At 36.4% G+C, this 26614-nt stretch overlaps 1 protein-coding gene across 5 annotated transcripts in view; it reads left to right on the top strand.

Moving 5' to 3' along the window:
- The window catches only part of BRAF (B-Raf proto-oncogene, serine/threonine kinase), a 150661-nt gene that overhangs the window by 35209 nt on the left and 88838 nt on the right, over positions 1–26614 (top strand). For all 5 annotated transcript variants that reach the window (XM_036246205.1, XM_036246201.1, XM_036246204.1 and 2 more), the window contains exons 2-3: positions 15186–15287; positions 24712–24975. In XM_036246205.1, coding sequence (XP_036102098.1) covers positions 15186–15287; positions 24712–24975 — 366 coding nt within the window. The remainder of the gene's footprint in view (positions 1–15185; positions 15288–24711; positions 24976–26614) is intronic.

The raw sequence follows: 26614 nt of genomic DNA, 5'->3' as shown, positions 1-26614 counted from the left end.
GTATTTTTTATTTAATTATCACAATAGATTCCTAATGTATATAGAGGAAAGAATTAACTTCATTTTTTTTAATCAAAGAAAGTCATCTTAAAAGTTTACTATAAGCAGAATAAGACTTTCAATAGATGTCAGAATAGTTTTAAATCTCCATCAGTATTATAACTTTGCTTTGTGGCACATGTGTAATCCTGTTAGTGAATATTATCTTCACATAACAAGGAAAAGCCTTTGATTACCTTTCTTTTAATCTCTTCTCAAATGTTCACTGCCCTTCCATCCTCAGATGGAGATTTACATACAATGATGATTACTTTTCTGTTTCCTTTCCCCTCTTCCGTTTTCTCTTTTGGTTAAATGTGTTTAAATGAGATTTACTGAATATACCAAGTTTCTGTGAAAGTTACCTCCTTGTTTTAAGAGATCTTACCCCCCCTTTTTATTTGATAACTTGATTATAACTATTTGAATTTATAAGAATTATTGCTGATCAGATTTTTAAAATAGTTTTTCTTAAGTAGCACAGAGGTCATTTCTATTCATAACACATTGAATAGAAATTTTCATATGGCCTTCTGCAGGATCAGAGTAGGAAAATTGGATACTTCTAGCATATGGATATTTCTTTGATGCGTTTATTTTTCAGTGTTACTCAGCTTGAGTCTTTTATCTGGGCTTTTCAGCCAATTTCAGAATTCATTATGAAGCTGTGATTAGACGGGCATGTTTGTAGCCAGATACCTCCCTAATCTTCATGCCATTACAAGGAACTTTCTGGTGTTCTATGCCATAGACACTGAAATCAAATTCTTCTGTTTGATTCGTTATTTGGCAAAAATAGTGTTGGTCAAAACAGAAACTTTACTCAATCCATTTTAAGCAAAAAGGAATTTAGGGGAAGCATACTGGAATAACTCATAGAACCGGAGATGGAGAGCTGCAGGAATTAGTCAGTACAGGACCTTCGGCTATCAGACACCAGTGGTATTCTATTTTTCACCTTTCTGTGCTTGTTTCTAAATATTTCTTTCCTTTTTTCTGTTGGAGATGAGCTTTCCCCCATGGTGAGGAGCAGGGCATTTGCTTCCATTTATATGACTCTAGTCACATATATCTAGTTAAGAAATATATAGTCACACATATATAGTCAAAAAAGCTACATTTCAGGGAAAATCCTAGGAAAGAATCTAATTATTTATGACTAGAATCATGTGTCTACATGATCCGGTTGCCCAGGCTAGTGGGATGCAGTTTAGTAAATCCTCACTTAACTTTGTCAATAGGTTCTTGAAAACTGTCACTTTAAATGAAACGATATATAACAAAACCAACTTTACCATAGGCTAATTGATATAAACAAGAGTTAAATTCCTATTTATATTTTTGGTCACAGAAACATCACCAAACTTTTAAATAAAGACCCCAAACACTTCTAATATTAAACATTGAAGTAAATATGAGCTATACATTTAAGAAAGATACAGAAAATTAACTAAGGTAATTAATTTTTAGCTAGTTTATTCCCGTTCAGGGTTAAGGTTGGTTAGAGCCTCTCCTAAAGCTCAAAGCACAGGTAGGAACCAAACCTGGACAGGATGCCCTTCCATCGTAGGGTGCACACACACACATACCCACAGTCACTAAGAGTGGGACAATTTAGACATGCCAGTTAACCTGACATGCACATTTTGCGATTTGGGAGGATATCAGACCATCAGTAGAAAATTCATACAGACATGGAGAGAATGTCAAACTCTATACAGACAGTGGCTGCAGCCAGGAATTGATTCTTTTTTTCCATCAACATTTTAAAAAAACAACATTGAACCAGGTGAAGTTATTCTAGGACCTCCTATACATGATTTGTCCATCTTGTATAACATGTCTTTCCTTTAGCCATGTGGCAGTGTCTGTTATCAGAAGTCAGTTGTTATAGAACTTTTATGGTCAAGAATACCCTAATTTATATTTATAATCTCCTCTTTATATATATCTCGCTGTTTTATTTCCTATTTTCTCCTCTCTTCTTTTATCACTGGATTAAATTTCAAGTCCTTCAGTTTCCTAGCGAAATGTTAGAATTAAAAGTGTATATATACACATATACATATATGTGCATTATACACACACACACACACACACATATATATATCCATCCTAGCTTTCTTATGATTGTGTTATCCATTTCTTCATTATTCAGCACAAGTAAGTTGTAATCAATATGTTTGAGACTTGAGTATTTTTTCCACATTAAAGACTTTAGGGGTGAAAACCCAGTTTCCTATTTGGCTGTGTTGTAGGATGGTTTGAGCAATGGAAACAAAAGAATGTTCTGGCAGAGGGGCTACCTATATTCAAAGCCATTAAACCATGGAAGGTATTTGGTAGAGGTGATGCATTTTTTTCATTTCCATTATATCTAGTAATCATTATGTCTAAGCCAAAGTCTCAGGCTGTCTTTATATAGTTTTCTTGTATTTATGGATTTCTAGATAAATTAGCCTTACATGGTAGCCTTACATGAATGAGAAATAAACCTTTTTTGTTTTAAGTCATAGAAACTGGGGATTCTTGACAGAGCATAACATTGTCTATCCTGGCTGATATGCCTTTAGAGACTGCTCATTGAAGGAACTTCTGCCATAGGCCTTTAAACATTTAATGATAATATCTGTAACTGATTGTGTGTGTTTTTTTTTAATCCTCACCTGAGGGTATTCTCAATAGAGAGAGGAACGGTGGGGGGAGAGAAGCATTAATGTGAGAGAGAATTATTCATAAATTGCCCTCTGCACACGTGCTGACCGGGGATTGAACCTGCAACCCAGGCAGTATGTGCCCTGACTGGGAATCGAATCCACAACCTTGTGGTGTATGGGACGATGCTCCAACCAAATGAGTTACACCAGCCAGGGCAAGTATCAGATACTCTTGATCGTAAAATGTGCTGTTGTTTTATGTACCTCCCAAAAATAGTCAATTAAACTATTTCAGTGCTAATTTTCACTTAAAGTTTTTATTTCATCAGCAAATCCTATTACTTCACCTTTATAATATATTCAGGATCTGACACATCTTACCACCTCTGCTAGATCTGTCTGGTAAAAGGCACCATCATCTTACATTTGGCAGTCGTTTCCCATCTGTTTTCTTGGCATCAACTTTTACTTCTGCTATAGTCCATTTTCAATATAGCAACCATTTAAAATACCTAAATGGTTGTGTCACTTTCTTTCTTAAAAAAAAAAAAAGTATGTTGAAATATAGTTCACATATCATACAGATCACCCATTTAAAGTATACAACTTAATGGCTTTTTGTATATTCACAGATTTTTATAGCAACCATCACCGAAATCAATTTTAGAATATTTTCATCACTCCAAAAAGGAAACTCACACTCCTTAGCCATCATCCCTTAATCTGTTTAATCTCTCTAGTCCAAAGAAACCACTAATATAATTTCTCTATGGATTTCTCTATGCTAGACATATAATGTAAATAGAATCACAGAATATGTGGTCCTTTGCTTCCTTCACTTAGTACAGTATTTTCAGGGTTTGCTCTTGTTGTAGCATGTTTCAGCCTTTTCTTTCTTTTTATTGCCAAGTATTTTCTTGAATGGATATACCACATTTTATTCCTCAGTTGATGAACAGTTGGGTTGTTCCTCCTTTTTGGTTATTATGTATAGTGTTGCTGTGAACACTTATGTACAGATTTTTGTATATTGGTCTGTTGTATGTCATAGTTCCTCTAACACAATGTATTAATTATCTGTTATATAACAAACCAACCTAAAGCTTAGTGCTTAAAACAATGACTGTGACTGTATGCACAGGATATTATGGGTTGAGCTAACCTTTGCTATGCTCTCTTATGTTTCTGTGACCAACTGGTGGTTCTAGGTAGGCTGGCTGGTCTAGGATGGCCTTGAATGGCACAACTTGGTTCTAGTAGGCCAACCCAAGCATGTTCTCATAGTAAGGCAGAGGTATAAGAGCAAGCAAGTTAATTTGTGCAAGAGGGCACGAAAAGTGCATATTTATATTTTAAGCCTCAGCCTAGGTCATGTTTACTAATATCCTTTTGCCCAAAGTGGGTCATTTGGAGAAGTCCAGGGTTGGAGTGGAAAGGGACTACAAAGTTATAAGGCAGAAGGTGTGTCTACTGGGAAGCCATTAATTAGAGTGATGAATGCAGTCACCCTGACACACACCCACCCACCCAATTTTGCTCCTACCTTAATGCCTTTGCATTTGTTTCCCCTTTGGTTTCCTTTTTATATACCTGCATGGCAAGCTTGTTCCCACACTCCCTCAGATCTCTGTTCGTATATTATTTTACGCTTCCCCACTCTATTTTTTCCTATAACTTTTTATCACCATCTGATACATTATGTATTCTGTGTTTTAAAAGTACTTGTCTTCCCTCAACTACAGTGTATGCTCCATGAGTTCAGGGACTTTGGTTTAATTGCTCTAGCTTCATTGCCTAGAGCCCTGCCACATAGTAGGCACTCTTTAAATATTTGTTGAATGAATATATAGTGATCCACTTTTACTAAAATTCTAATTATTGTCTCAAAGTTCTCACCTGCCTTATGTTATGGAATGTATAAAGTGTCTGGTTAGAATACCTGATGATGAAATATTTTTTTCACTTCTCAGAGACACACAGACCATGCAGCATCTAAGAGTAGTTTTACCACTCATCAGCTGTATGACCTGGGCCAAGTTTGTTTGTTTTTTGTTTTAACCTCTGTTCCCTCATCTGTAAAATAAGGATAATAATAGTTCCAACCTCACTGAGTTGTTGGGAGGAGTCGAACAAGTTTAATATATACGAAGTGTGTAAACAGTGTCTAGTGCAAAGTAAGCAGCCTATATAAGATTGTTACAATAATTATAACATAACGTGTCTATCACCCACTTGTTATTAGAGTACATGGCAAAGGGAAAATCGAATTGGATACTGGAGAAATTAGAAATCTTTGAACACTGACCCTGTATTATTTTGGAAGGGGAAAATAAGGCAAATAAAATAGCCAGGTGATATGTGTATGGTAACATTGTATTATTAAAACATTCACACACCATGAAATGCTCTTCACAAAATTTTATTTGTTAATTCAGGGTTTATTAAAAAATACCTAAAACTAGTAAACATACATTTAACTCTGTCTTTCCTGAGAGTCTTAGAAAGGACCATTCTAGGTTCATTGGAGAGAAGGTAGTTCATGACTTACACTGGTTGCCTTGGGGCAATAGGACTTAATTTTTTCATGGAACCCTAGTTGAGAAGAAAAAATATCTTGACTGAAGTGTCTTCTAGTTCTCTGACCTTATCTGTACCCTATTACTTCTCTGACTTTAGTTGAACTCCCTTGAATGTGATTTCATCAGTCTGCTCCAAGCTTATCCAGAATATAGTTATTATTATTTTCATGCAAACAACACCTATAACTACCTGCTTCATACTAGTGTATCTAGGTGCTAGGAATAAAACAGTGATCAATGTGGTGTAGATCTCAACTTCACTGAGCTTACAGTCTTAACTGGCTATTATGCTCCAGTTAGTCAGTTGTGACAATGTTTCCCCACAGATCTTTGATTTTAGTGTTGTGGGTTGTGGTTCTATGGAGTGGTGCCCCAGAGTTTTAGAAAACTGAGAATAACTTGGGATAGGAGTTTACAATGAAAGAAAATCATGACTTGGAAGTTTTACCGAAAGTCAGGAAACATGGTATATTGTTAAGATGTGTAAAGGTATGTGCTATTGAAAATCTGTATGGCTTCTATTGTTTCATGTGATAGACATCTACATTTTCATTCAATTTTGTTCTAACTCCAAAGACAATTTCATTCCATTCAGTTATATGTGTGTAACCAAAATAGATCTGTTTACTGAAGACTCTTTTGAACAGTAATAGTGAGTAGTTGTTTAATTTTTTAAAGTTAAGTAAATTTAGTGGATGAATTTATAGACAGTTTAAAATAGTTTATTTGTGGTAGTGTTTGGTTTTGTTTTGTTTTCCAGAATCCCAGTAACTTTAGGGTTTACCTGCAAAAAAAATTTTGGTCCTCTTATTTTATTTTAGATTAATTTCTAAGTTTAACTCAAAAATCCCCTTATTGATTTCATGAATACCACTTCCTGTTTTTATTTTACACTCTCTACCCAGCCAAAGCATTTGTGGAACTATAATCAACAAACTTAAAAATCCTCAACCTCTTCCTTTAAGTTGGTTCCAGACACCTGTCTAGTCCCTGATTATTACACTTCTTCAGCTTTCGCTAGTGAAACTATTTCTTTAAAACCACAGACTTCAGGACCAAGATATTAGTAAGGAATGACTGTAAGAATTACAAAATCCTTGATGCTAGTCCCTTTCCCCTTTAATGGGCCTAAGAAAATACCAACTGGCAACAGGCATTTGAATGTACTGCTTTAAACATGCGCCATAACCCTCCACGGGGCTTCCGCAATGTCTAGCAGTGCTGCTGCACTTCATTTTCCCTCTTAAGACTGCATTTCCACTCATCACAAACCTCTTAGGGCTCCCACTCATCTGTGGACTTCACCTCACCCTTTATTGAAAAATTAGATGCAGCTCTCATTTTCTCCCCACCAAATCTACAAACCTGTCTGCATGGTCTTCATGTTCTCTGGCTTTGTTTCACTTCTTACCAGAGACTTTCTTTGACAGTCTAATTAATTCCTCTTCCTGGAACTCAGGTTCCATCTCTTCTTTCCTGCAGTTAGTATCTCTCTTCCACATCCCCAATTTCTGCCTTTCTTGGGTTTTCCATTCAGCCTACAAACATACTGTTATCTCCCAGCCCTGATATATATGCAAATGTATGGAAATATAATGACCAAATAAATATGTACATATATATATATATTCCATCCTTCCTAGTGTCTTCTGTCCACTATTATTTCTTTTATTTAATAAATTTTTTTCATTAAATAGTTTTTCTCCTACCTCAGTGTTGTTTCTTCTCAACCATTTTTGTGGTCTCTGTTCTTTACCAGTCATCTAAATACTGACAGACCCTAGGCTGGAGTCCTCCTTACTTATACCACCCCCCTTCCCCCCAACCCCCCGCCACACATACACCCCTGGAGATCTGCTTATTAGTATACTGTGAGTATATCTCCTGCTTCATACCTCCTCCTGAATTCTAAGATGCATAGCCAGCTGCTTCCTTGGTCATTTAATTAACCTCTCCCATTGGGATAATGCTTGATATCTCTCCCTTGTCATTCCCCACTTCAGTAAACGGCATCACTGACTACCCTGCTGCTCACACTAAAATTTTGGAGTCAGCCTTGATTCTTATTTTTCTCTCACCTCTCTCCATATCTGATCCATTAGTAAGTCTTTTATTTTCCCTACCTCTAAAATACATCCCAGATTCACCAATTTTTCTTTATCTACCTTAGTCCGATCAATCATCTCTTCCTTTGGCTACACTATAGTCTCGGCTGGTCTTTTCTGCTGCATCTACTTTTGCCCCCCTAGAATTCATTCTCCACTAGAGGGATATTTAGAGGCACCATAATATATACTGATCTGGATTAACATTATCTAGAATTAAATCCTGACTCCATCATTTACCAGCTGGTGGCTTGGAGCAAAATATTTAATACCTCTGTGCCACAAATATTCTCTTCTATAAAAATGGGATGATAATTGTCCATAATGATAAAATATCAGTCAGATTATGTCACACACCCACTTTTGAAATTTGGGTTCTCATTGCACTTAGAATAAACCTTCATAACATGACTCTTTACCTCTGACCCCTTCTACTTATCACCCCCCTTGTTTATCATACTGTAACCACACTTGCTATTTTTAATTGTCTGCTTTAAAACATGGCTTTTTGTGGGATATATTTCCTAAGTCCACATGCAGGCCCTTTAAGAGGAACTGCCCTCCATTTCCCTCAGCCTCAATCTCGACTGGTGTTTACAGCCAGAAGTTATGGGACCTTCTCTTCCTGGTGCTGGAGCCCAGGGCTGGAGGGCCTAGTTTTGGGCTGGGACCTCTCACTCCTCAGGAGCAACCTCCACAACCGAAATATCCCTCCTGATTTTTATCCGCTGCACTGGGTGTGAGACCAGCCCATTCCACATCTCCACCCCTACACCCCTCTTACTGGCCTTGCTGTGGCTTCTTCTTTAATTCCCTAGTTGTGGGACTAACATTCAGCCAGATTTCTGTAATTTAGTTGTAATTTTGATGTGGTTGTGGGAGGAGGCAAGTACCACGTTTATTGAGGTAACTTTTGGAGAACTTACATGTCCAAAAAGATTTTCAGTTACCCTCATGCTTGATTGGTAGTTTGCCTGTGTGTAAAATTCCAGGTTCAGAGTTATTTTTGTTGAGGACAATGAAAGCATTACTCTATTGTCTTTTCTTTTTAACAGCTTCATTGAGATATAATTCATATACCATAGTATGCACCCATTTAAAGTGTACACTTCAGTGTTTTTTAAATAATATTTTTAAATTACAGTTGCTGTACAATATTATGTTAGTTTCAGGTATACAATCCAATGATTAGACATTTATAAAACTTACAAAGTGATCATCCTGATAAACCCCTTACCCATCTGACACCATACATAGTTATTAGAATATTATTGACTATATTTTCTATGCTGTACTCTACATGACTATTCTGTAACTACCAATTTGTACTGCTTAATCCCTTCATCTTTTTCACCCACTTCAGTGGTTTTTAATGTATCCACAGAGTTGTACAACCATCACCACAATTTATTGTAGAACATTTTCATCTCCCTAAAAAGAGCACCCCAGATACTCACTCCCCATTCCCACCAACTCCCCTACCTAGGCAATAAATAATCTACTTTCTGTCTCCATTCTCTCTTAATGTTGTTGATTAAAAATCTGATGTCAGGTTAATTCTAGTTATTTTATGGAAACCTTTTAGGGTTTTCTTTTCAATTTTGAATTCTTGAAATTTGATTATGGAAACCAGGATTATTCAGATATGAGTTTTTTTTTACTCATTGACCTTAGTCCTCGCTGAGCCCTTTCAATCAAATGCTGATGTTTTTTCCTTAGATCAAAATATTTTAAAATTTTATTCTGATTTCTTCATTTGGATCTATTATTAAATGAGTTTTGACCCTCCTAGATATGTTCTTAATGTCTCAATATTTTACTTTTATTATTCATTTTTTTGTTTTTGTTTTTGCTCTTCTTTCTGGGAAGATATTTTAAGTTTATGTTACAGCCCTGGTCAGTTTGGCGCAGCAGTTGGAGCGTCGGCCTGCGGTACTGAGAGACCCGGGTTTGGTTCCCACTAAGGGCATGTACCTCGGTTGCAGTTTGTCCCTGGACCTGGTTGGTCGTGCGGGTGGCAGCCACTCGATGTGTCCCTTCACATCGATGTTTCTCTCTCTCTCTCTTCCTCTCTCTCCCTCCCGCTCTATCTGAACAAAAAATGGAAAAATGTCCTCGGGTGAGGATAAAAAAAAAAAAAGTTTATGTTACAAATCACTACCATGGTCTTTACCAATGCTCATTCTGTTATTGATGCCTTCTAAAATTTTTCCCAATAATAATAATTCTGTTTTCTCCTTGCCCATTCTCTTTCCTCCTGTTGGATTTTCATGGTTTCTTGTGATTTTTTTTAATTGAGATATGATTGGCATATAGCATCATATTATTTTCAGGTGACAACATAATGATTCGATATTTGTATATAGAGAGAAATGCTCACCACAATAAGACTAGTTAACATCCATCACCACACACAGTTACAAATTTTTTCTTGTGATAAGAACTTATGATCTACTCTTTTAGCAACTTTCAAGTATATGGAACAGTATTATTGACTACAGTCATACTGTACATGTCTTGTGATTTTTGACTATGTTCGTGAATAAAGGACTAAGTTGATTACAGTAGAGAGCCTCATAGTTATACAGGTCTAGACTTCTTTTCTAAATGGAAAGTCTGACTGGGTTCTCTCTAAGTCTATGTATTCATTGGCTGGTATCTTTTAGGGCACAGAGATTGGCATAGGCAGGTTTAGGGCCACCCTAATTACAAAAGTAAGGATAGTTTGGTATAGAAGAAGCTAACCAACATAATGACCATCCATGTATCCATTACTCAACTTTATTGAATCATGTCTTTTATCATATTTGCTTCAGATTTTTTTAAACAAAAAATTACAAACACAGATAAATCACCTTATAGGTAATGAAAGATTATCTTTAATTCTATTCCCTGCCCTCTCTCTCTGTTCAGAGGTAACCACTATACTGAATTTAGTGTTTATTATACCCATGCGTGTTTGTATCTTTTTGGGCCCTGGCTGGGTAGCTTAGTTGGTTAGAGCATCATCCCAATATGTCAAGGTCAGGGCACATACAAGAATCAACCAATGGATGCATAAATAAGTGGAACAAGAATCAATGTTTCTCTCTCCCTTCCTCCCTCCCTCTCCCTCCCCCTCCCCTAAAATTAATCAGTAAGTTAAATTTTATATTTTTGCTCTGGATATATGTCCATAAATAATATTGATTGCGTGTTTTAAATCTTCACATATCCTAAATCTTGTTTCTTTTTTCCCCACTCAGTGTTTTGTTTTTAAGATACATCTTTGTTAATTATATTTAGCTCTAGTTCTTCATTTTATATAATTTATATATAGTATGCCATTTTACAAATAAATCCATTTGGCCCTGGCCAGTTTGGCTCAGCTGTTAGAGCGTCGGCCTGCGGTCCGGAGAGACCCGGGTTCGGTTCCCGCTAAGGGCACGTACTTCGGTTGCAGTTTGTCCCCGGCCCTGGTCAGTTGTGCAGGTGGCAGCCACTCGATGTGTCCCTTCGCGTCGATGTTTCTTTCTCTCTCTCCCTTCCTCTCTCTCCCTCCCACTCTATCTGTACAAAAAATGGAAAAATATCCTCGGGTGAGGATAAAAATAAATAAATAAATAAATAAATCCATTTGCCCATTTTTCTATTAGGGAGTATTTGATTTGGTTCCTATATTTTGGTACTATACTCATTGCTGCTTTGAATATGTTTTGTACATAAGTATGTAATGGCTAGATGATGGGATAATGCCCATCTTCAGCTTTACTATATTGCCAGTTTACTCTCAAACATTTATATTATACCCACCTGTAGAATAGAAAAGCACTTACTACTATACATGGTTACCAACTCTTGGTGTTATTAGACCTAAATTTTTCACCAGTCTCATGGATATGAAATGGTTTCTCATTAATTTGTATTTCTTTGATCACTAATGAAGTCATTTATTTTACCATGTATTTATTGGGTATTCTGAATTTTCTTTGGTGAACTACCTGTTCATAAATTCTTTGCTTATTTTTCTTTTGGATTATTTGACCTTTTCCAAAGGGATAGCAGTTACCCCAGCATTATTTATTAATAGGCCATCCTGTTCCCCACTAAATTACAATGTCAGCACAAACCGTATACCATGTTTATAAATACCTGTGCTTCAGTTTCAGTCTCTTTGCTCTATTTGTCTGTCCCTGTACCATACTGTTGCTTTATGTCTTGCTATCGGGTAACACCAGTCTTCTTCTATCATTTTACAGTGCTTCCATAGAATTTTAAAGTCAGATTGTCAGATTCAGTGGAAAGAATTTTCTCTTGGGCTTTAGTTTATTGTACTGCACTGAATTAACCTTGGGAAAATTGAGATCATTATGATATTGTCTTCACATAAAAAGAGCATTTTCTGTTTATCTTCTGGATTTACTGATTCTATTTATGATTTTCATCCATTTTTCTTTTTTTTTTTAAGAGAGAGGAAGGGAAAGAGAGAAACATTGACTGCCTGCATGCCCCCTACTGGGGATTGAACCCAAAATCCAGGCATGTGCCCTGGGGAATTGATTGAACCGGGACCTCTCAGTCCATGGGAGGACACTCATTACACTGAGCCACACCAGCCGGGCTGAATCACCTAGTTATTTAATTATCTCTTTAGCTCTAATCTGTCATTACAGCTGAGGTTTTATTTTAATGACTATATGATTCAAACTTCACATCTTTATAATTTCCTCATGCTCTTTTTTTTGATCTGTTGTCTTTAAGCTTGTAGAACTTTTAGAGTTATCTCAGTAGAAATCTCTTCTTATATTTTGGTCTACACTTTATTAGCTTTGATTTCCCTGTCCAGGTAATTATATTTGTTTTCTATTTTACAGAAATTATTCAGACTTTTTCCCCACTGACTGAAGGACTGACACTCTAACCTTGCTTTTGGTACCATGATTCTGTTAACAATTTTCTTAAATTTAAGACCATGTCTAATATTATTATTACTATTACCTTTGATAATAACCATTTGTTTTTTGGCATCTGTTAGTAGACTAGTCCTGTAATTTCCTTCTTCTTTGACCTGTTAAGTATTATTTGACTATTTCTTTTTTTTTTATTATTTTTTTTTTATTATTTTTTTTTAATCCTCACCCGAGGACATTTTTCCTTTTTTTGTTCAGGTAGAGTGGGAGGGAGAGAGAGGAACAGAGAGAGAGAGAGAGAGAAACATCAATGTGAAAGGAACACATCGAGTGGCTGCCACCCGCACGACTGACCAGAGCCGGGGACAAACTGCAACCGAGGTACATGCCCTTAGCGGGAACCGAACCCGGGTCTCTCAGGACCGCAGGCCAACGCTCTAACCGCTGAGCCAAACCTGCCAGGGCTATTTGACTGTATTTCTAATGAATGGGCTACCCTTGCATTAAAAAATGTATATAGTAGTAGTAGTATAGTACTAAATTATAAAAGTTTGTCTGTCCTGCCCAGCCCATGTGCCTCAGTGGATTGAGCATGGTCCCGTGGACTGAGAAGTCCCAGTTCCATTCCCGGTCAGGGCACATGCCCAGGTTGCAGGCTCAGTCCCCAATAGGGGGCGTGCAAGAGGCAGCCAATCGATACATCTCCCTCACATCGATGTTTCTATCTCTCTCCCTCTCTTCCTGTCTCTAAAAAAATCAATAAAACATATATTTTTTAAAAGTTTGTCTAGCCTTACAGATTGGATTATTTTGTAGTGTGTTTTTTGTATTAACTTTGGAAAGTTTGGCATATAGATTTTGCTAGCTTCATAAAATGAATTTGGAAGATTTTTAATATACAATCACCTATTAATAATTGATAGTATATTCTCTTTAAAGATTTGATAAAGCCCTGGCTGATTTGGCTCAGCAGTAGAGAATTGGCCCATGGACCAGTGAGTCTTGAGGTTTGATTCCAGTCAAGAGCACGTACCTTGGTTGCAGTTCATCCCTGGTCCTGGTTGTGCGTGAGGCAACCAGTTGATGTGTCCCTCTCACCTCGATGTTTCTCTGTCTCTCCCTCTCTTTTCCTCCCATTCTATCTGAAGATAAATAGAAAAATATCCTCAGGTAAGGATAAAAAAAATAGATTTGATAGAAACCAATCATTTAATAATCTGGACCTGATACCTTTTTGATGGGAGGTGGGAGGGAGCCAATGGTTATAGTTTTTTTGTTTGCTTTTTGCCATTTCTTCCCTTTAGTTTCTTCCATAGCAGTTTTTCTGCATTTATATATATATTATTTTTTTTAATATGTTTTTATTGTTTTTAGAAAGAAAGAAAGGGAGAGGGAGACAGAGAACATCAATTAGTTGCTTTTCATATGCACCCTGACTGGGGATTGAATCCACAACCTGGGCATGTGCCCTGACTGGGAATTGAACCGGCAGCCCTTTGGTAGCCGGGACAACGCTCAACCAACTGAGCCACACTGGCAAGGGCTGCATTTATATTTTAACATAGGTATCTTCTGAGCTAGACTTTTTTTAAACAAATTTAACCTTTGAAGAGGAAATTTTGCCATTTTTAACATCACTAGAAATGATCAGTTGTTAATTGCCTGGTTGTAATTTCTGTGGTCTATTGAAGAGATTAAAACAGGGCAGGAAATCTGATACCTTTCTTGAATTTTTTTGTTTTTGTTATTAACTCCTTCATTTCCCTTTTAGGATTATTGTAATAGATTTTCTTGTTTTTCCAAGAAGGCATTTTAAGGCCAAAACTATATACCTACTGTTTGCTTTACAATATCTTATTCTACTTTATAATATCTTACTTTTTTGTATCTCAATTTTATGAGTATTAATCTCTTACTTTGCTGGGGAAATCTGAACAATTTTTTTCCCTAGACTCATTGTTTTTAATTCCAACTAGGGCTCATAGTGACTTTTCTTTATTCTTTGGATATACAATTACTTTTGTTTAGGAAGAAATCTGGCTTCCAGACTATTTGTGGCTTGGCCCTGCCCTACCTAACTACTCTTAATAGTTTCTACTCCCCAGCAAGAAAAATCTCATTCTAATCAGTTCGGTCTCATTTCCCCTATGCTCATTCCTAAATTCTAATCTTTTTCCCTTTTCCCTTTCTCTCTCTCTCTCTCTCCCATCCCATGAGAGAGTGGTATTTTATCCTAACTGCACATGAGTTTTATCTATGGAGGTTTAAAAAACAAAACAATGGCTGTGGGTAATAGAGCCCTTAATTAGAAAGAATAACTGAACAGGAGTAATTGTTTTCTCTTATTCTGAAGACAGCTTAAATCTTAGCTCCAGCATTAATTGAATACCTGTTAGGACAAAGACACTAAGATAAGCGATGACGGGACAAAAAATGAATAAAACATGTTTCTGGTATCAACGAAGTTAATAAACATGAAAAACAAATCAATTTTAGGATATCAAATTCTAACTATAAAACTGTGCTGCCTGAGTTGTCAATGAACTCATTATAGAGGGAATTTGTCTTATAAGAAGAGACCATAGGAAAAACAAGTATTTGGTGGGGTGGGGAGGGTGCATGTCAGGGGGCCAGGAATGTGGGGACGGTGAAAAGAGATTTTCGTTCATTCTGAATACTCGTGTATTATTTTAATTTTTTATAGTCGAGAATATATTTTATTACTAGTGCAGGAAAAAACTATAAAATGTTTAATAACAGGGAAAAACACCACTATACTAAATGATGTTGAAGTTTCTAAGCTCTAAATTTCAAGGATCACTGCCAGTTACTGCAATATTTTAATAGAAATCTTGAAATATTTCTAATTCATTTCCTAAATGGTTTTTGTTTAAATTGTTTTAAAATATTTTTTAGGTGTGGAATATCAAACAAATGATTAAGTTGACACAGGAACATATAGAGGCGCTATTGGACAAATTTGGTGGGGAGCATAATCCACCATCAATATATCTGGAGGTAAGCTTTTGACTATGATATCTGTGGTAATTTTGGAAAGAAAAAAAAATGTATAAAAAACATGTATACTGATAATATTGGTTATCTTAGGGGGTGGGATTAGAAATAATGGGAAGAGAGAATTAGCTTTGTCTTTATTATGCTTCTTAATCTTGTTCCACTTGTTACAATAAATATGTAGTCTTATAATTTGGAGAATGTCAAAATTAAGAAAAAATTATATATAATCTTCAAAATTTTACCCTGATTTAAAAAATTATTTTAAAAAAGAGAAGAAAGCATTCTGTTCTGGAGGTCGGCATACTAGTTACCATATTTAAAAGTGGGTAAAATGTTGTAAAATATCTTTTTTCTAGAATAGATCTCCCCCAAATTGGTTTTCCCTTTCTTAAAGGTAAAATTTACAATATTTAAATAGCTCAAAATTACTTTGCTTTACTATTTAATAGGGCCTTGAGGCTTTTGTATCAAGCCTTGAGTATCATTGTAAATTTATGGCGTTAGTCATTGTTCTTAATCCTGTGAGGTAGTAGTCACTATTCTAATCACAGATCAGCTTTCTTGGCATTAGTTTCTTCATGTAAGTCTCTCGGGTTCCAGAGCGAGCAAGCTGTCATGGACTCTAGGCAGTCAGGCCCCGCAGCCTGTACTGCTTACCACTCCACATTCTGCCTGTCCCTGTGAAAGCTGGCTCCACTGTGATTACTAGTCACACAGGGACAGAATCCTAAATTACAAATGATTGGGTTGTTATTTGCCTTCATATGCCAGAGATTTTTAGGCGTGGATTGATGGGCTCCTAAACTAAATTTTTAATTTAGTAATCTAATCTTTTTAAAGAGCAAGTTAAATCTTCACTATTTCATTAGAAAGTAAGTTGCATTTCTAAAATAAATTTGGAAGTTTAAAAATAACTGCTAGTATACTATTCTCTTCTTCATATGGCTTATCCCAGAGCACACTGCCAGTTACTGTTAGGTGCTAGGACTAGAATTCATACCTCTTAATACTAGCTAGTCTACTTTTTGATATCCCATGCTGTCTGTTTTACTTGTATGTCTGAGGAGCACAAGCAAAGGAATCATTAGGAGGCAAATAGTCCAGGGGAAAATAGTAAATCTTTGTTAATCAGAACAATTTTACCAGCAGTTGTTGTTTTTTGTTGTTTCGTTTTGGGTTTTTTTTTTTTTTTTTTTGTGGGTTGTTTTTTTTTGGCCAACCCTTTCTCTGTCTTGGGAGACATATAATACATTTGCATCAGTAACCAAATCTTACTATAGCAGGGATTAGGTGCTCTCTCCACACACACAGCCTTTAGGCTTTTTAGTATTCAGATTACTAGGACAGTGTACCATACTTCATAGGTTATATCATTAGCATATCGATTCTTATTTTCATGACTAACAATATACAATTTCTCTGTAGAAGGCAGTATAATATAGTGGTTAAGAGGAACCATGGAATTGCACAGACCCTGTGTATGAATCTTAGCTGTGCCTTAGTCTGCATACAGGTTACCAAACTTTCCTTCATCTCTCCTCGAATTGGTAAAATGGGAATGATATCACACATGTGGTAATTTAAGGATTGAGTTTATAAATATGAAATAGCATAGTTCCAGACACACATTAAATTTAATGCTATTGAGTGTCTGTTAACATTTATATTTTACTAGGCTCTGGGGATATAGCAATTTTTAAAAAAATCAACAAAAATCTCTAGCTTTAAGTAGCTTGTTTTTTAATCAAGGGAGAGGATTACAAACAATAAACATATAAATGAGTTAAAATGGTGAACTTACTATGGTTTGATATATTATGAAGAGAGGAGCCTGGCTAAAACGATACTATTCTTCCCTGCAGAAAGTTGATCCAGGGAAAAGACCTGTGGGTACTGGTATTTGAAGGCCCTTTAGTGAAAAGCCAGGTCTACTTATTACCCACTGAAAACCCACCATTGTCCTTTCTGTCTGTGAATTTGACTATACTAGGAACCTCATATAAAGTAGAATTATAAAATATTTGTTCTTTTGTAACTGGCTTATTTCACGCACCATGATATCTTTAAGGTTCATCCATGTTTATCATGAGCAAAAATTTCTTCTTATTTAACATTGAATAATATTCCATCATATGCAGGCAAAAGAAAATTTGCAGTTGTTCATATGGAAAATAATATAATGATAAAACTGTTTCACATACTCACAACTGTAAACCACTCAACCCCACCCATATACCACACTGAAAAAACCCATTTATCTATCAATGGATAACCATCGATGATTGGTCGTTTCCACCTTTTGGTTATTGTGAATAATACTGGTATGAACACAGCCCTTGTTTGCGTTCCTGGTTTTATTTCTTTGGTTATATATCTGGAATTGGGATTAAGCGAATCATGTGGTGATTCTATATTTAACTTTTTAAGGACTTGCCTTACTGTTTTCTACAGCAGCTGCATTTTATATTTCCACTAGCAATACATAAGAGTTCCAATTACTCCACACTTGCCAAAACTTAGTTTGTGTGTGCGTGTGGTTTCTTTTTCTTTTTTTTTTTTTTTAATATAATAGCTATCCTTGTGAATGTGACGTTGTATTCTGTGGTTTTGGTTTGCATTTTCCTGATGACTAATGATGTTGAGCATCTTTTCATGTGGTTATTGGCCATTTGTATTTTTCTGTGGAGAAACGTTTATTTGAGCCTTTTGCCCATTTTTTATAGATTTTAATTCTTTATTGATTTTAGAGAGAGGAAGGGAGAGGGAGAGATAGAAATATCGATGAGAGAGAGAAAGAAACATCAGTGAGACAGAACATTGCTTAGCCGCCTCCTGCATGCCCCTCATTGGGGTTGTGGCCTACAACCTGGGCACGTGCCCTGACTGGGAATTGAACTGGCGACCTCTTGGTGCATGGGTCAACTCTCAACCACTGAGCCACACTGGCCAGGCCTTTTGCCCATTTTTTAATTGGGTTGTTTGTGTTTGTGTTGTTGAGTTGTAGGAGTTCTTTATAAAATATTCTGAATAGATATCCTGAATATCAATTCTAATCAGATAGATAATTTGCAAATATTTTCTTCTGTTCTGTGGGTTCCCCCTTCACTCTGTTGATACTGTCCTTTGATACACAAACGTTTTTTTATTTTGATGAATCTAACTTACCTATTTTTCCTCTTATTGCCTATGCCTTTGGTGTCACATCTAAGAAGTCATTGCCAAATTCAATGTCGTGAAGCTTTTCCCTGTGTTTTCTTCTAAGAGTTTTATAGTTTTTGTTCTTATGTTTAGGTCTTTGATCCATGTTGAGTTAATTTTTGTATATGATGTAAGGGGTCCAACTTTTGCATTGTGTATCCAGTTTTCCCAGTACCATTTGTTGAAAAGACCTTTCCCTTGAATGGAAATTTTGATAAATGCCCTTGTCTAAAGTCATTTGACCATATATGTAAGAATTTATTTCTGAGCTCTCTATTCCATTGTTCTATATGTCTTATTTTATGCCATTACCACACTGATTTGATTACTGTAATAAAAGCCAAGTTTTGAATCAGGAAATATGAGACCTCCAACTTTGTTCTTTTTCCTCTTCTTTTTTAAATATGTTTTTATTGATTTTAGAGAGAAAGGAAGAGAGAGGGAGAGAGAGAGAAACATTGATGTGAAAGAGAAACTTTGATTGGCTGCCTCCTGCCTGCCTCCTACTGGGGATATAATCTGCAGCCCATTAGTGCCCTGCCCAGGAATTGAACTGGTGACCTTTTGGTACATGGGGTGATGCTCAACCAACTCAGCCACACTGGCCAGGGCAACTTTGTTCTCTTTTCAAGATTGTGATTGCTATTTTGGATCCCTTGAGATTCCATATGAATTTTAGGATGGACTTTTTTATTTCTGCAAGTACACTGGGATTTTATAGGGAGTGCATTAAAGAGTTAAGAGTCTTCAACTCTTTCTTTCTTTATTGATTTTAGAAAGAAAGGAAAGGAGAAGGAGAGAGAGAGAGAAAAATTGATGAGAGAGAACATTGGCTGCCTCCTGCATGCCTTGCACTGGGGATTGGGCCCACAACCTAAAATCGAACCGGTGACCTCTTGGTGCATGGGTTGACCCTCAACCACTGAGCCACACCGGCCATGCTAGAGTCTTTATTCTTAAATATGAATGAGCATCTAAGAATAACCAGATATTTGAAGAAGGCTTTTAACAGAACTGATAACAACAGAAATGGTCAAAAGGTACTCAGGAACAGTGCAGAAAATAGAATAAAACGATAACTAACAATCAGATATAGGAGAAGACATAGCAATCTGTTTTTGTTTCATGGCTGTACTAAAGAAGCAAAGGAGCCCTGGCTGGCATGACTCAGTTGCCTGGAGCATTGTCCCGTGCACCAAAAGGCACAGGTTCGATTCTCCATCAGTGCATGTACCTAGGTTGCGGGTTTGGTCTCAGATTGGGATGCATATGGGAGGCAACTGATCAATCTCTCTGTCTCTCTGTCTGTCTGTCTGTCTCTCTCTCTTTTCTTTTCCCTCTTCTTCTACCTCCATTCCTCCCTCTCTCTCAAGGAAAAAAAAGAAATATATCCTTAAGTGAGGATTAAAAAAAAAAAAAAGAAGCAAAAATAATAGAAAATCAATTGACCATAAATTTAGGACTTTATTTCTGGACTCTTGATTCTCTTTTGTTGTTCTATATGCGTATCCTTATTCCAGTACCACAAGTCTCGATTACTATAGTTTTATAATAACTTTTGAAATCAAGAAATGTAAATCCTCTAACTTTGCCCTTTCTCAAAATTGCTTTGGTTATTCTGAGTCCTTTGCCCTTCCATGTGAATTTTAAGATCAGTTTGTCCATTTTTGTAAAGAAGCCAACTGAGATTTAGATAAGGATTGTATTGAATCTGTAGATCAATTTGAGGAGTCATCTTAATAATATTAAGTGTTTTTGATTATTTTTTTTAGGTCAAAAATAAATGACATGACTTGTGCCCTCAACTTACAGTTTAATAGAGTCATGCCAAGAATTCAGCTAAGCAATATGGTAATAACAGTAATAACCATAACAAGAATTACTAGTACTACTTATTGCAACTAATAAAAATATTTATTTGGTTTTTGCTATGTGGTAGGCTCTAATAATTTTGTTACTTACATTATCTCATTTAATCCTCAAAATATTTTACAAATGAGGCGAAAATAGTCATATAAAGAAGAATGTGGTGATACTCTAAAGAAGCTGAAGAGAAAGACTAACTCCTTTTTTTAAATTTTTACCATGGAGAGCTTTGAATTAAACTTTGAAAAATGAGTAGGATTTTGATAAGAAGGAATGGGGTTTTGGAAAAGCTGTCTCCTGAAGAAGTATCTGGAATCTGCAACATCTTGAACCAAAGGAATTTTGTTGATGGTGGTAGCAGTTCAGTGATATAGGAGGACTTGCTCATATTTGTAGGGTAAGAAAACAGAGGAAAAGGGAAAGTTGGACGAAATAAGAGAAAATGGGGATCATGATATACCAAGGCCACCATAGCAGAGGCTGTAAACACCCGGTGCTGGTACTATATTGAGAAAAGAGGAAAAATGTGGAGAATGGCTTGGAAGAGTGGCAGAGGAAGCTTTTATTTAATGGCTTTGATCTTCAGAGTAAATTTGAAGGTATTGCTATATTCTGAGTGAATTAAATATTGTAGGGAAGGGGAATGAAGTTAGGAGCCAGAAAAGTATGGAAAAGGTTGAAATAACTGTTGTAAAGAATTTAATATGAGCCCTGGCCGGTTTGGCTCAGCGGTTAGAGCGTCGGCCTGCGGTCCAGAGAGATCCGGGTTCAGTTCCCGCTAAGGGCACGTACCTTGGTTGCAGTTTGTCCCCGGCCCTGGTTGGGTCATGTGGGTGGCAACCACTCGATGTGTCCCTTTTATGTTGATGTTTCTCTCTCTCTCTCTCTCCCCCCCCACCCCACTCTATCTGAACAAAATATCAAAAAGTGTCCTCGGGTGAGGATAAAAAAAAAATTTAATATGATATTAAAAATAATTAACATTTTCTAGGCAGTTTGAAGCACTAATTTTTGTGAATTGATAATGGAACTAATTAGTCTAGTTTTTATTTTATTTTATTTTATTTTTATTTTCTCCTCCAATATTTGGTAACCTGAGAGAAAGAAGGGAATAATTGAGTGTTAGGATTTACCCAAGATTGGTATTTAACAAGCAAATTGGTTAAAAAAAAGAATGAGAATTAGCCAGAGAATCTTAAGATGTTACCAGTGGCATTGTTGAAATAGTAAGTTGCTATTACTTAGGGGAAGTAAGACAACAAAGACCTAAATCTGATAAACTTTAAGGGATTATTGTTGACCTTCGACACATTAATGTGGTAGTGAGATGGAAGCTTAAGAAGGTGGGAGGGAGAAGTGTGTGTGCATAGCTGTGTGGGAGGTTCCAAGTTGAGATCTCAACATCACTGGAATTCTTTTGTAAAGAACTGGATAGTATAGGTCTGGATCTCGAAGTTGGTATGGGAATAAATGCCTGTAGAGATACGAGGTATAAAGAACTTTAAGGCAAGAGTGTTAAGAGAGTAATCAACATCCACATGGAATGCAGCCAGGATAATGGGGTGAAATGAGCCAAGCCAGGTACAAAACAAGGTAGGCCTTGGTAGATTGCAGCTGTGACAGTGGAGAGGAGTAGAATAAGTAAATGTTTTATACGTAAGAAAAAGAAGAGGTACTGATAAATGCAGTGAAATAATAGTTTGTAACCCACAATGTAGGGAACTGTATTTTCAAACGTTAAAGATGACAGTTTGATAAATAACATTCAGAAATTTTATTGTTTACATTTATTACTTTTCCTGAGGCTGATTTTGTATAGTGAATATGCTGCCCAATAAATAAGAATATTTGATCTATGCAAGGAGGAACTTTTGTCTCCCAGACTGCACGTTTACAATCTGCAAAGGGTAGGAATTGCATTGGTCTTTATTTTTGTAGTTTGAGCCCCAAACGGTGCCAGGCACATGTATGCTCAATATATATTTATTGAAGGCCCAATAAGTGGAGCATATTGAAAGAGTAGCCATTAAATAATTAGCTTTTGGAACTGAAATTTATATAGAACTATAGCTCAGAAAATTTTGAAATGATTTGGGTCTTATTCCCTGGAATGCTATGAAACTTTTCAGGATCAGGATAGGGCACCTAATAGGTTGTAAAGAAGAAGGCTATTTAACTCAGTAGTTCATTGTGGTATTTTCTTCATTTTCTTTTACCTTTGATAATTCTTCCTTGCTTGTATAGTAAAGTTTAGTCTTCATAGCATGATACATATATTCTCTGTAATCTGGTCGTTTAGACACTTTTTCAGTCTTATTGTTTGTGTTCCTGTGTTCCTAGTCTTCGTTTAAATTCTACAAATATACATTGATCCCTTACAGGTATTGTATGACATTCAGCTCTACTAGTCTATAGTTTTTCCTCTATGTCTTAAAATTTCCTACATCCTTACTTTGTTACACAATTTATCTTATACTCTTCTTCCCACTTACTCTATACACCTAAATGCTAACTTTTTAAGACCTCCTTCCTTCTTCATTCTTTTTTTAAAATATTTATTTATTTATTTATTTATTTATTTATTTATTTATTGCATTCATCTTCAGATAGAGCAGGAGGGAAGGGGGGGAAGAGAGAGAGGAAGAAACATCAATATGAGAGCGACACATCAACTGGTCGCCACCCACACAACCCCAACCCAGGCCAGGGCCAAACTGCAACTGAGGTATGTGCCCTTAGTGGGAACCGAATCCAGGACTCTCTGGTCCACAGGCTGACACTCTAACCACTGAGCAAAACTGTCCAGGGCTCTTTAATCTTATATCAAGAATGTTCTTTGTTGTCTTGCCGATATGGCTCAGTGGTTGAGCATCAACCCATGCACCAGGAGGTCACTGGTTTGATTCCCGGTCAGCACACATGCCCAGGTTGTGGGCCCAATCCCCAGAGGGGAGCATGCAGGAGGTGGCCAAATGATGTTCTCTCTCATCAATGTTTCTGTCTCTTTCCCTCTCGCTTCCTCTCTCTCTAAAATCAATAAAGGGGAAAAGTTTTTTTAAAAAGAGAATGTTCTTTGTTTATTTTTTACATACAGCACTTACACAAATAAAATACATTCATCTGCTTCTCAGCAGCTTAATAATGAACTCACTGAAAGATGAGAACTGCCACCTCTAAATCTCTTATTCTCCCTATAGTCTTTCATAAATGTTTGCAGTACTGCATCTGTTTGGGGTGTTAGGAGAAATGGTGTGGGGGAAGGTGATTACCGCTGCCTTAAACAACCATAGACGTGTGTATTTCAGTTTATTCCATCTCTTTATTTTCAATTTCATTCTGTTTTCAAGATTCTTTTTACTTTTAGAAATGATGTATGTGGTCATTTGACCTTATAGCCTTAGTCAAAATGGACAGTTGTCCCAGAATTTTTTTTTTTTTTTAATCCTCACCTGAGGATATTTTTTCATTTATCATCAGATAGAGTGGGAGGGAAGAAGAGAGAGAAACATTGATGTGAGAGTGACACATCGACTGGTTGCCTCCTGCATGACCCCACCAGGGCCAGGGACAAACCACAACCGAGGTACGTGCCCTTGACTGGAATTGAACCTGCTACTCATTGGTCCGAGCTGACGCTCTAACCTCTGAGTCAAACCAGCCAAGGCAACCCAGATTTCTTGACTGCAGTGCGAAGCCACCTTTTCAAATAAAATTTTATTTTCTAAGCAGTATTTGACGAGGAAAGAGGTCATTAGAGATACATAGTGAGAAGAATAAAGCATTTGAACTTATAACTATTTCAGAAAGAATTATGGTAGTTATATATCTTCTGAGCCATATTGAGGAGGTTTTCGTGGTAATGGTAAAGTCTGGCACCGTGTACCTCAGTCTTTTTTTGGTTTTTGTTTTTTTTTTACAGATGTAATAATACCTCATCTCCTTTTCAACTTGTTTGTCTATTCTTTGAGCTGGGGGAGAGGAGTGTGAAAACTTTGTGTGCCTACAACTCTTTTAGGAGAAAACTATTTTAATGAAGAGGGTACTTGTCCTTGATGTAGTATAGTATTTTATACTATCTTCTTTAATCCTCGTGGATATTCTAGATGTCTCTTTTATGTGCGTATCAGTTTCTCAATGTAATGTAGTATCTTATAACAAAAGATTTACCAATTTAAATGTAAAAGTATTCATATAGTACTTCCAGTTCTTATTTTCTGACTTATAATTTAAAACCCTGTTAGCTAAATTATAAAGAGATTATAAACAAGAACTTAAATTTTATATTTCCTTTTGTTACTGTCAGGAAAAGTGTAAGTCTACTTACATTACAGATTCAATGTAAGTCTACTTTGTTTTATAGGCCTATGAAGAATACACCAGCAAGCTAGATGCCCTCCAACAAAGAGAACAACAGTTATTGGAATCCCTGGGGAATGGAACTGATTTTTCTGTTTCTAGCTCTGCATCAACGGACACCGTTACATCTTCTTCCTCTTCTAGCCTTTCAGTGCTACCTTCATCTCTTTCAGTTTTTCAAAATCCCACAGATGTGTCACGGAGCAACCCTAAGTCACCACAAAAACCTATTGTTAGAGTCTTCCTGCCCAACAAACAGAGGACAGTGGTGAGTCTACTTTTAATACCATTGCTGCCTTTTCTTTGTATTTTTCAGAAAGACCAGTTGTTGAAAATGAAATATATTATTACTTCATTCCAGTGATCATGCAATTGAAGCATCTATTTCAAACAAAGGAGGAAAAAAACAATTATTTGGTGTCAAAGTCTGTGTTTCTTAACTGTAACAGATAGTATTGTTTTTAGTGTCAGTTTTGACATTTAAACCTACCTATCAAATTTGAACCATATTCCTCAAGTCTATGTAACAGTTCAGAATCAGTCGTAATTTTAAGATTAGTGCTTGCTTGTTGTCTAACATCTATTGGGTAAAATTCATTCTTCACCCTTGAAAAATCTCTATTTGGATTTATTTTTTTCTCTTGTTTACATAACTTTTGATTGTTGTCATTAGTATCACAGTTGGAACAGAGTGCTCTGTAAGTTAACATTTAGAGCAAAGAAGTCTGCAAAATTATTTTGGATAGTTTGTAATCCTCAAGTGCAACAAGTACTGTCAGTAGACTTAGTAAATAATGCACCTATATAAATCACTACTTTTTATAATGTATATGGTTATCTTTGATATTAACCCAAACCATTTGATTTCCAAATACAACTAAAGTCAAAGTAGTTTTCTCAGACAGCATCAGTAGTAATGCTTGTTCTTCATGGAAAGAGTTTGCCCATCTGTACTATAGTGACCTCCAGTGAAGTCCATTTTTCACCCTGTGCAACAAAGGAATCTGAAAGTCAGTGTGTGGGAACACAAGGCTAGGTCTTCGGCCAGTGTCACAGACATAGTTGGGACTCACATCTTTACATAAAGCTGAGCCTTGAAGAGCTTTACCTTCAGTGAAACTTACCTGTCTTTGCCAGGGCTCCAGATAAAGGTTAAAGATTACCTTGTGTACTCTTAACTATAGACCTGGTCTCATCATAGTGTTTGGTTCCCTGAACCCAAGATACTAACATAACTGCTGGTCCTAGAAGGGTAATTGCACGCAAGCACAGAACAAAAGCAAATGCAAACCCTCCCTGGCCCATTTAGATCTCCTGGAATTCACAGAGAGACTGCCCTCCCTGACATGCTCAAAATCCCAATTTATAAAGTATACTAGAAAACAGTCTACCCTTAGTGAGTTTGAAGATTTAGAAATAGCTGGATTCGACTCCTAAGAGGGAACAAAATAAAACGCTCAGGTGGTCTTCAAATTTTAAAAAGAAGGAAATTTTACCTTTTGCAACAGCTTGAATGGACCTGGAGAATATTATGCTAAGTGAAATAAGCCAGTCAGAGAAAGACAAGTACCATGCGATTTCACTTATATGTGGAACTAATGAACAAAATAAACTAACAAATAAAATAGAAGCAGACTCATAGATACAGAGAACAGACTGACAGCTTTCAGAGGGTAGGGGCTTTTGGGTGGCTGGGTGGAAAAGGTGAAGGGATTAAGCAAAAACAAAAAAGCTCATAGACACAGACAATAGTATGGTGATTACTAGAGGGAAAGGGGGGTAGGGGGAGGTAGAAGAGAGTAATGGGGGGATAAATGGTAATGGAAGGAGACTTGATTTGGGGTATGAACACAATACAATATACTGATTATTAACCAATGTCACCCCAATAAGTTCAATTTAAAAAA

This window comes from Molossus molossus, unplaced genomic scaffold, assembly GCF_014108415.1.
Source record: "Molossus molossus isolate mMolMol1 unplaced genomic scaffold, mMolMol1.p scaffold_m16_p_7, whole genome shotgun sequence".
NCBI classification, from domain to species: Eukaryota; Metazoa; Chordata; class Mammalia; order Chiroptera; family Molossidae; genus Molossus; species Molossus molossus.
The sequence above is the reverse complement of the archived record's forward strand: the minus strand, read 5'-3'. Positions and strand labels throughout refer to the sequence as shown.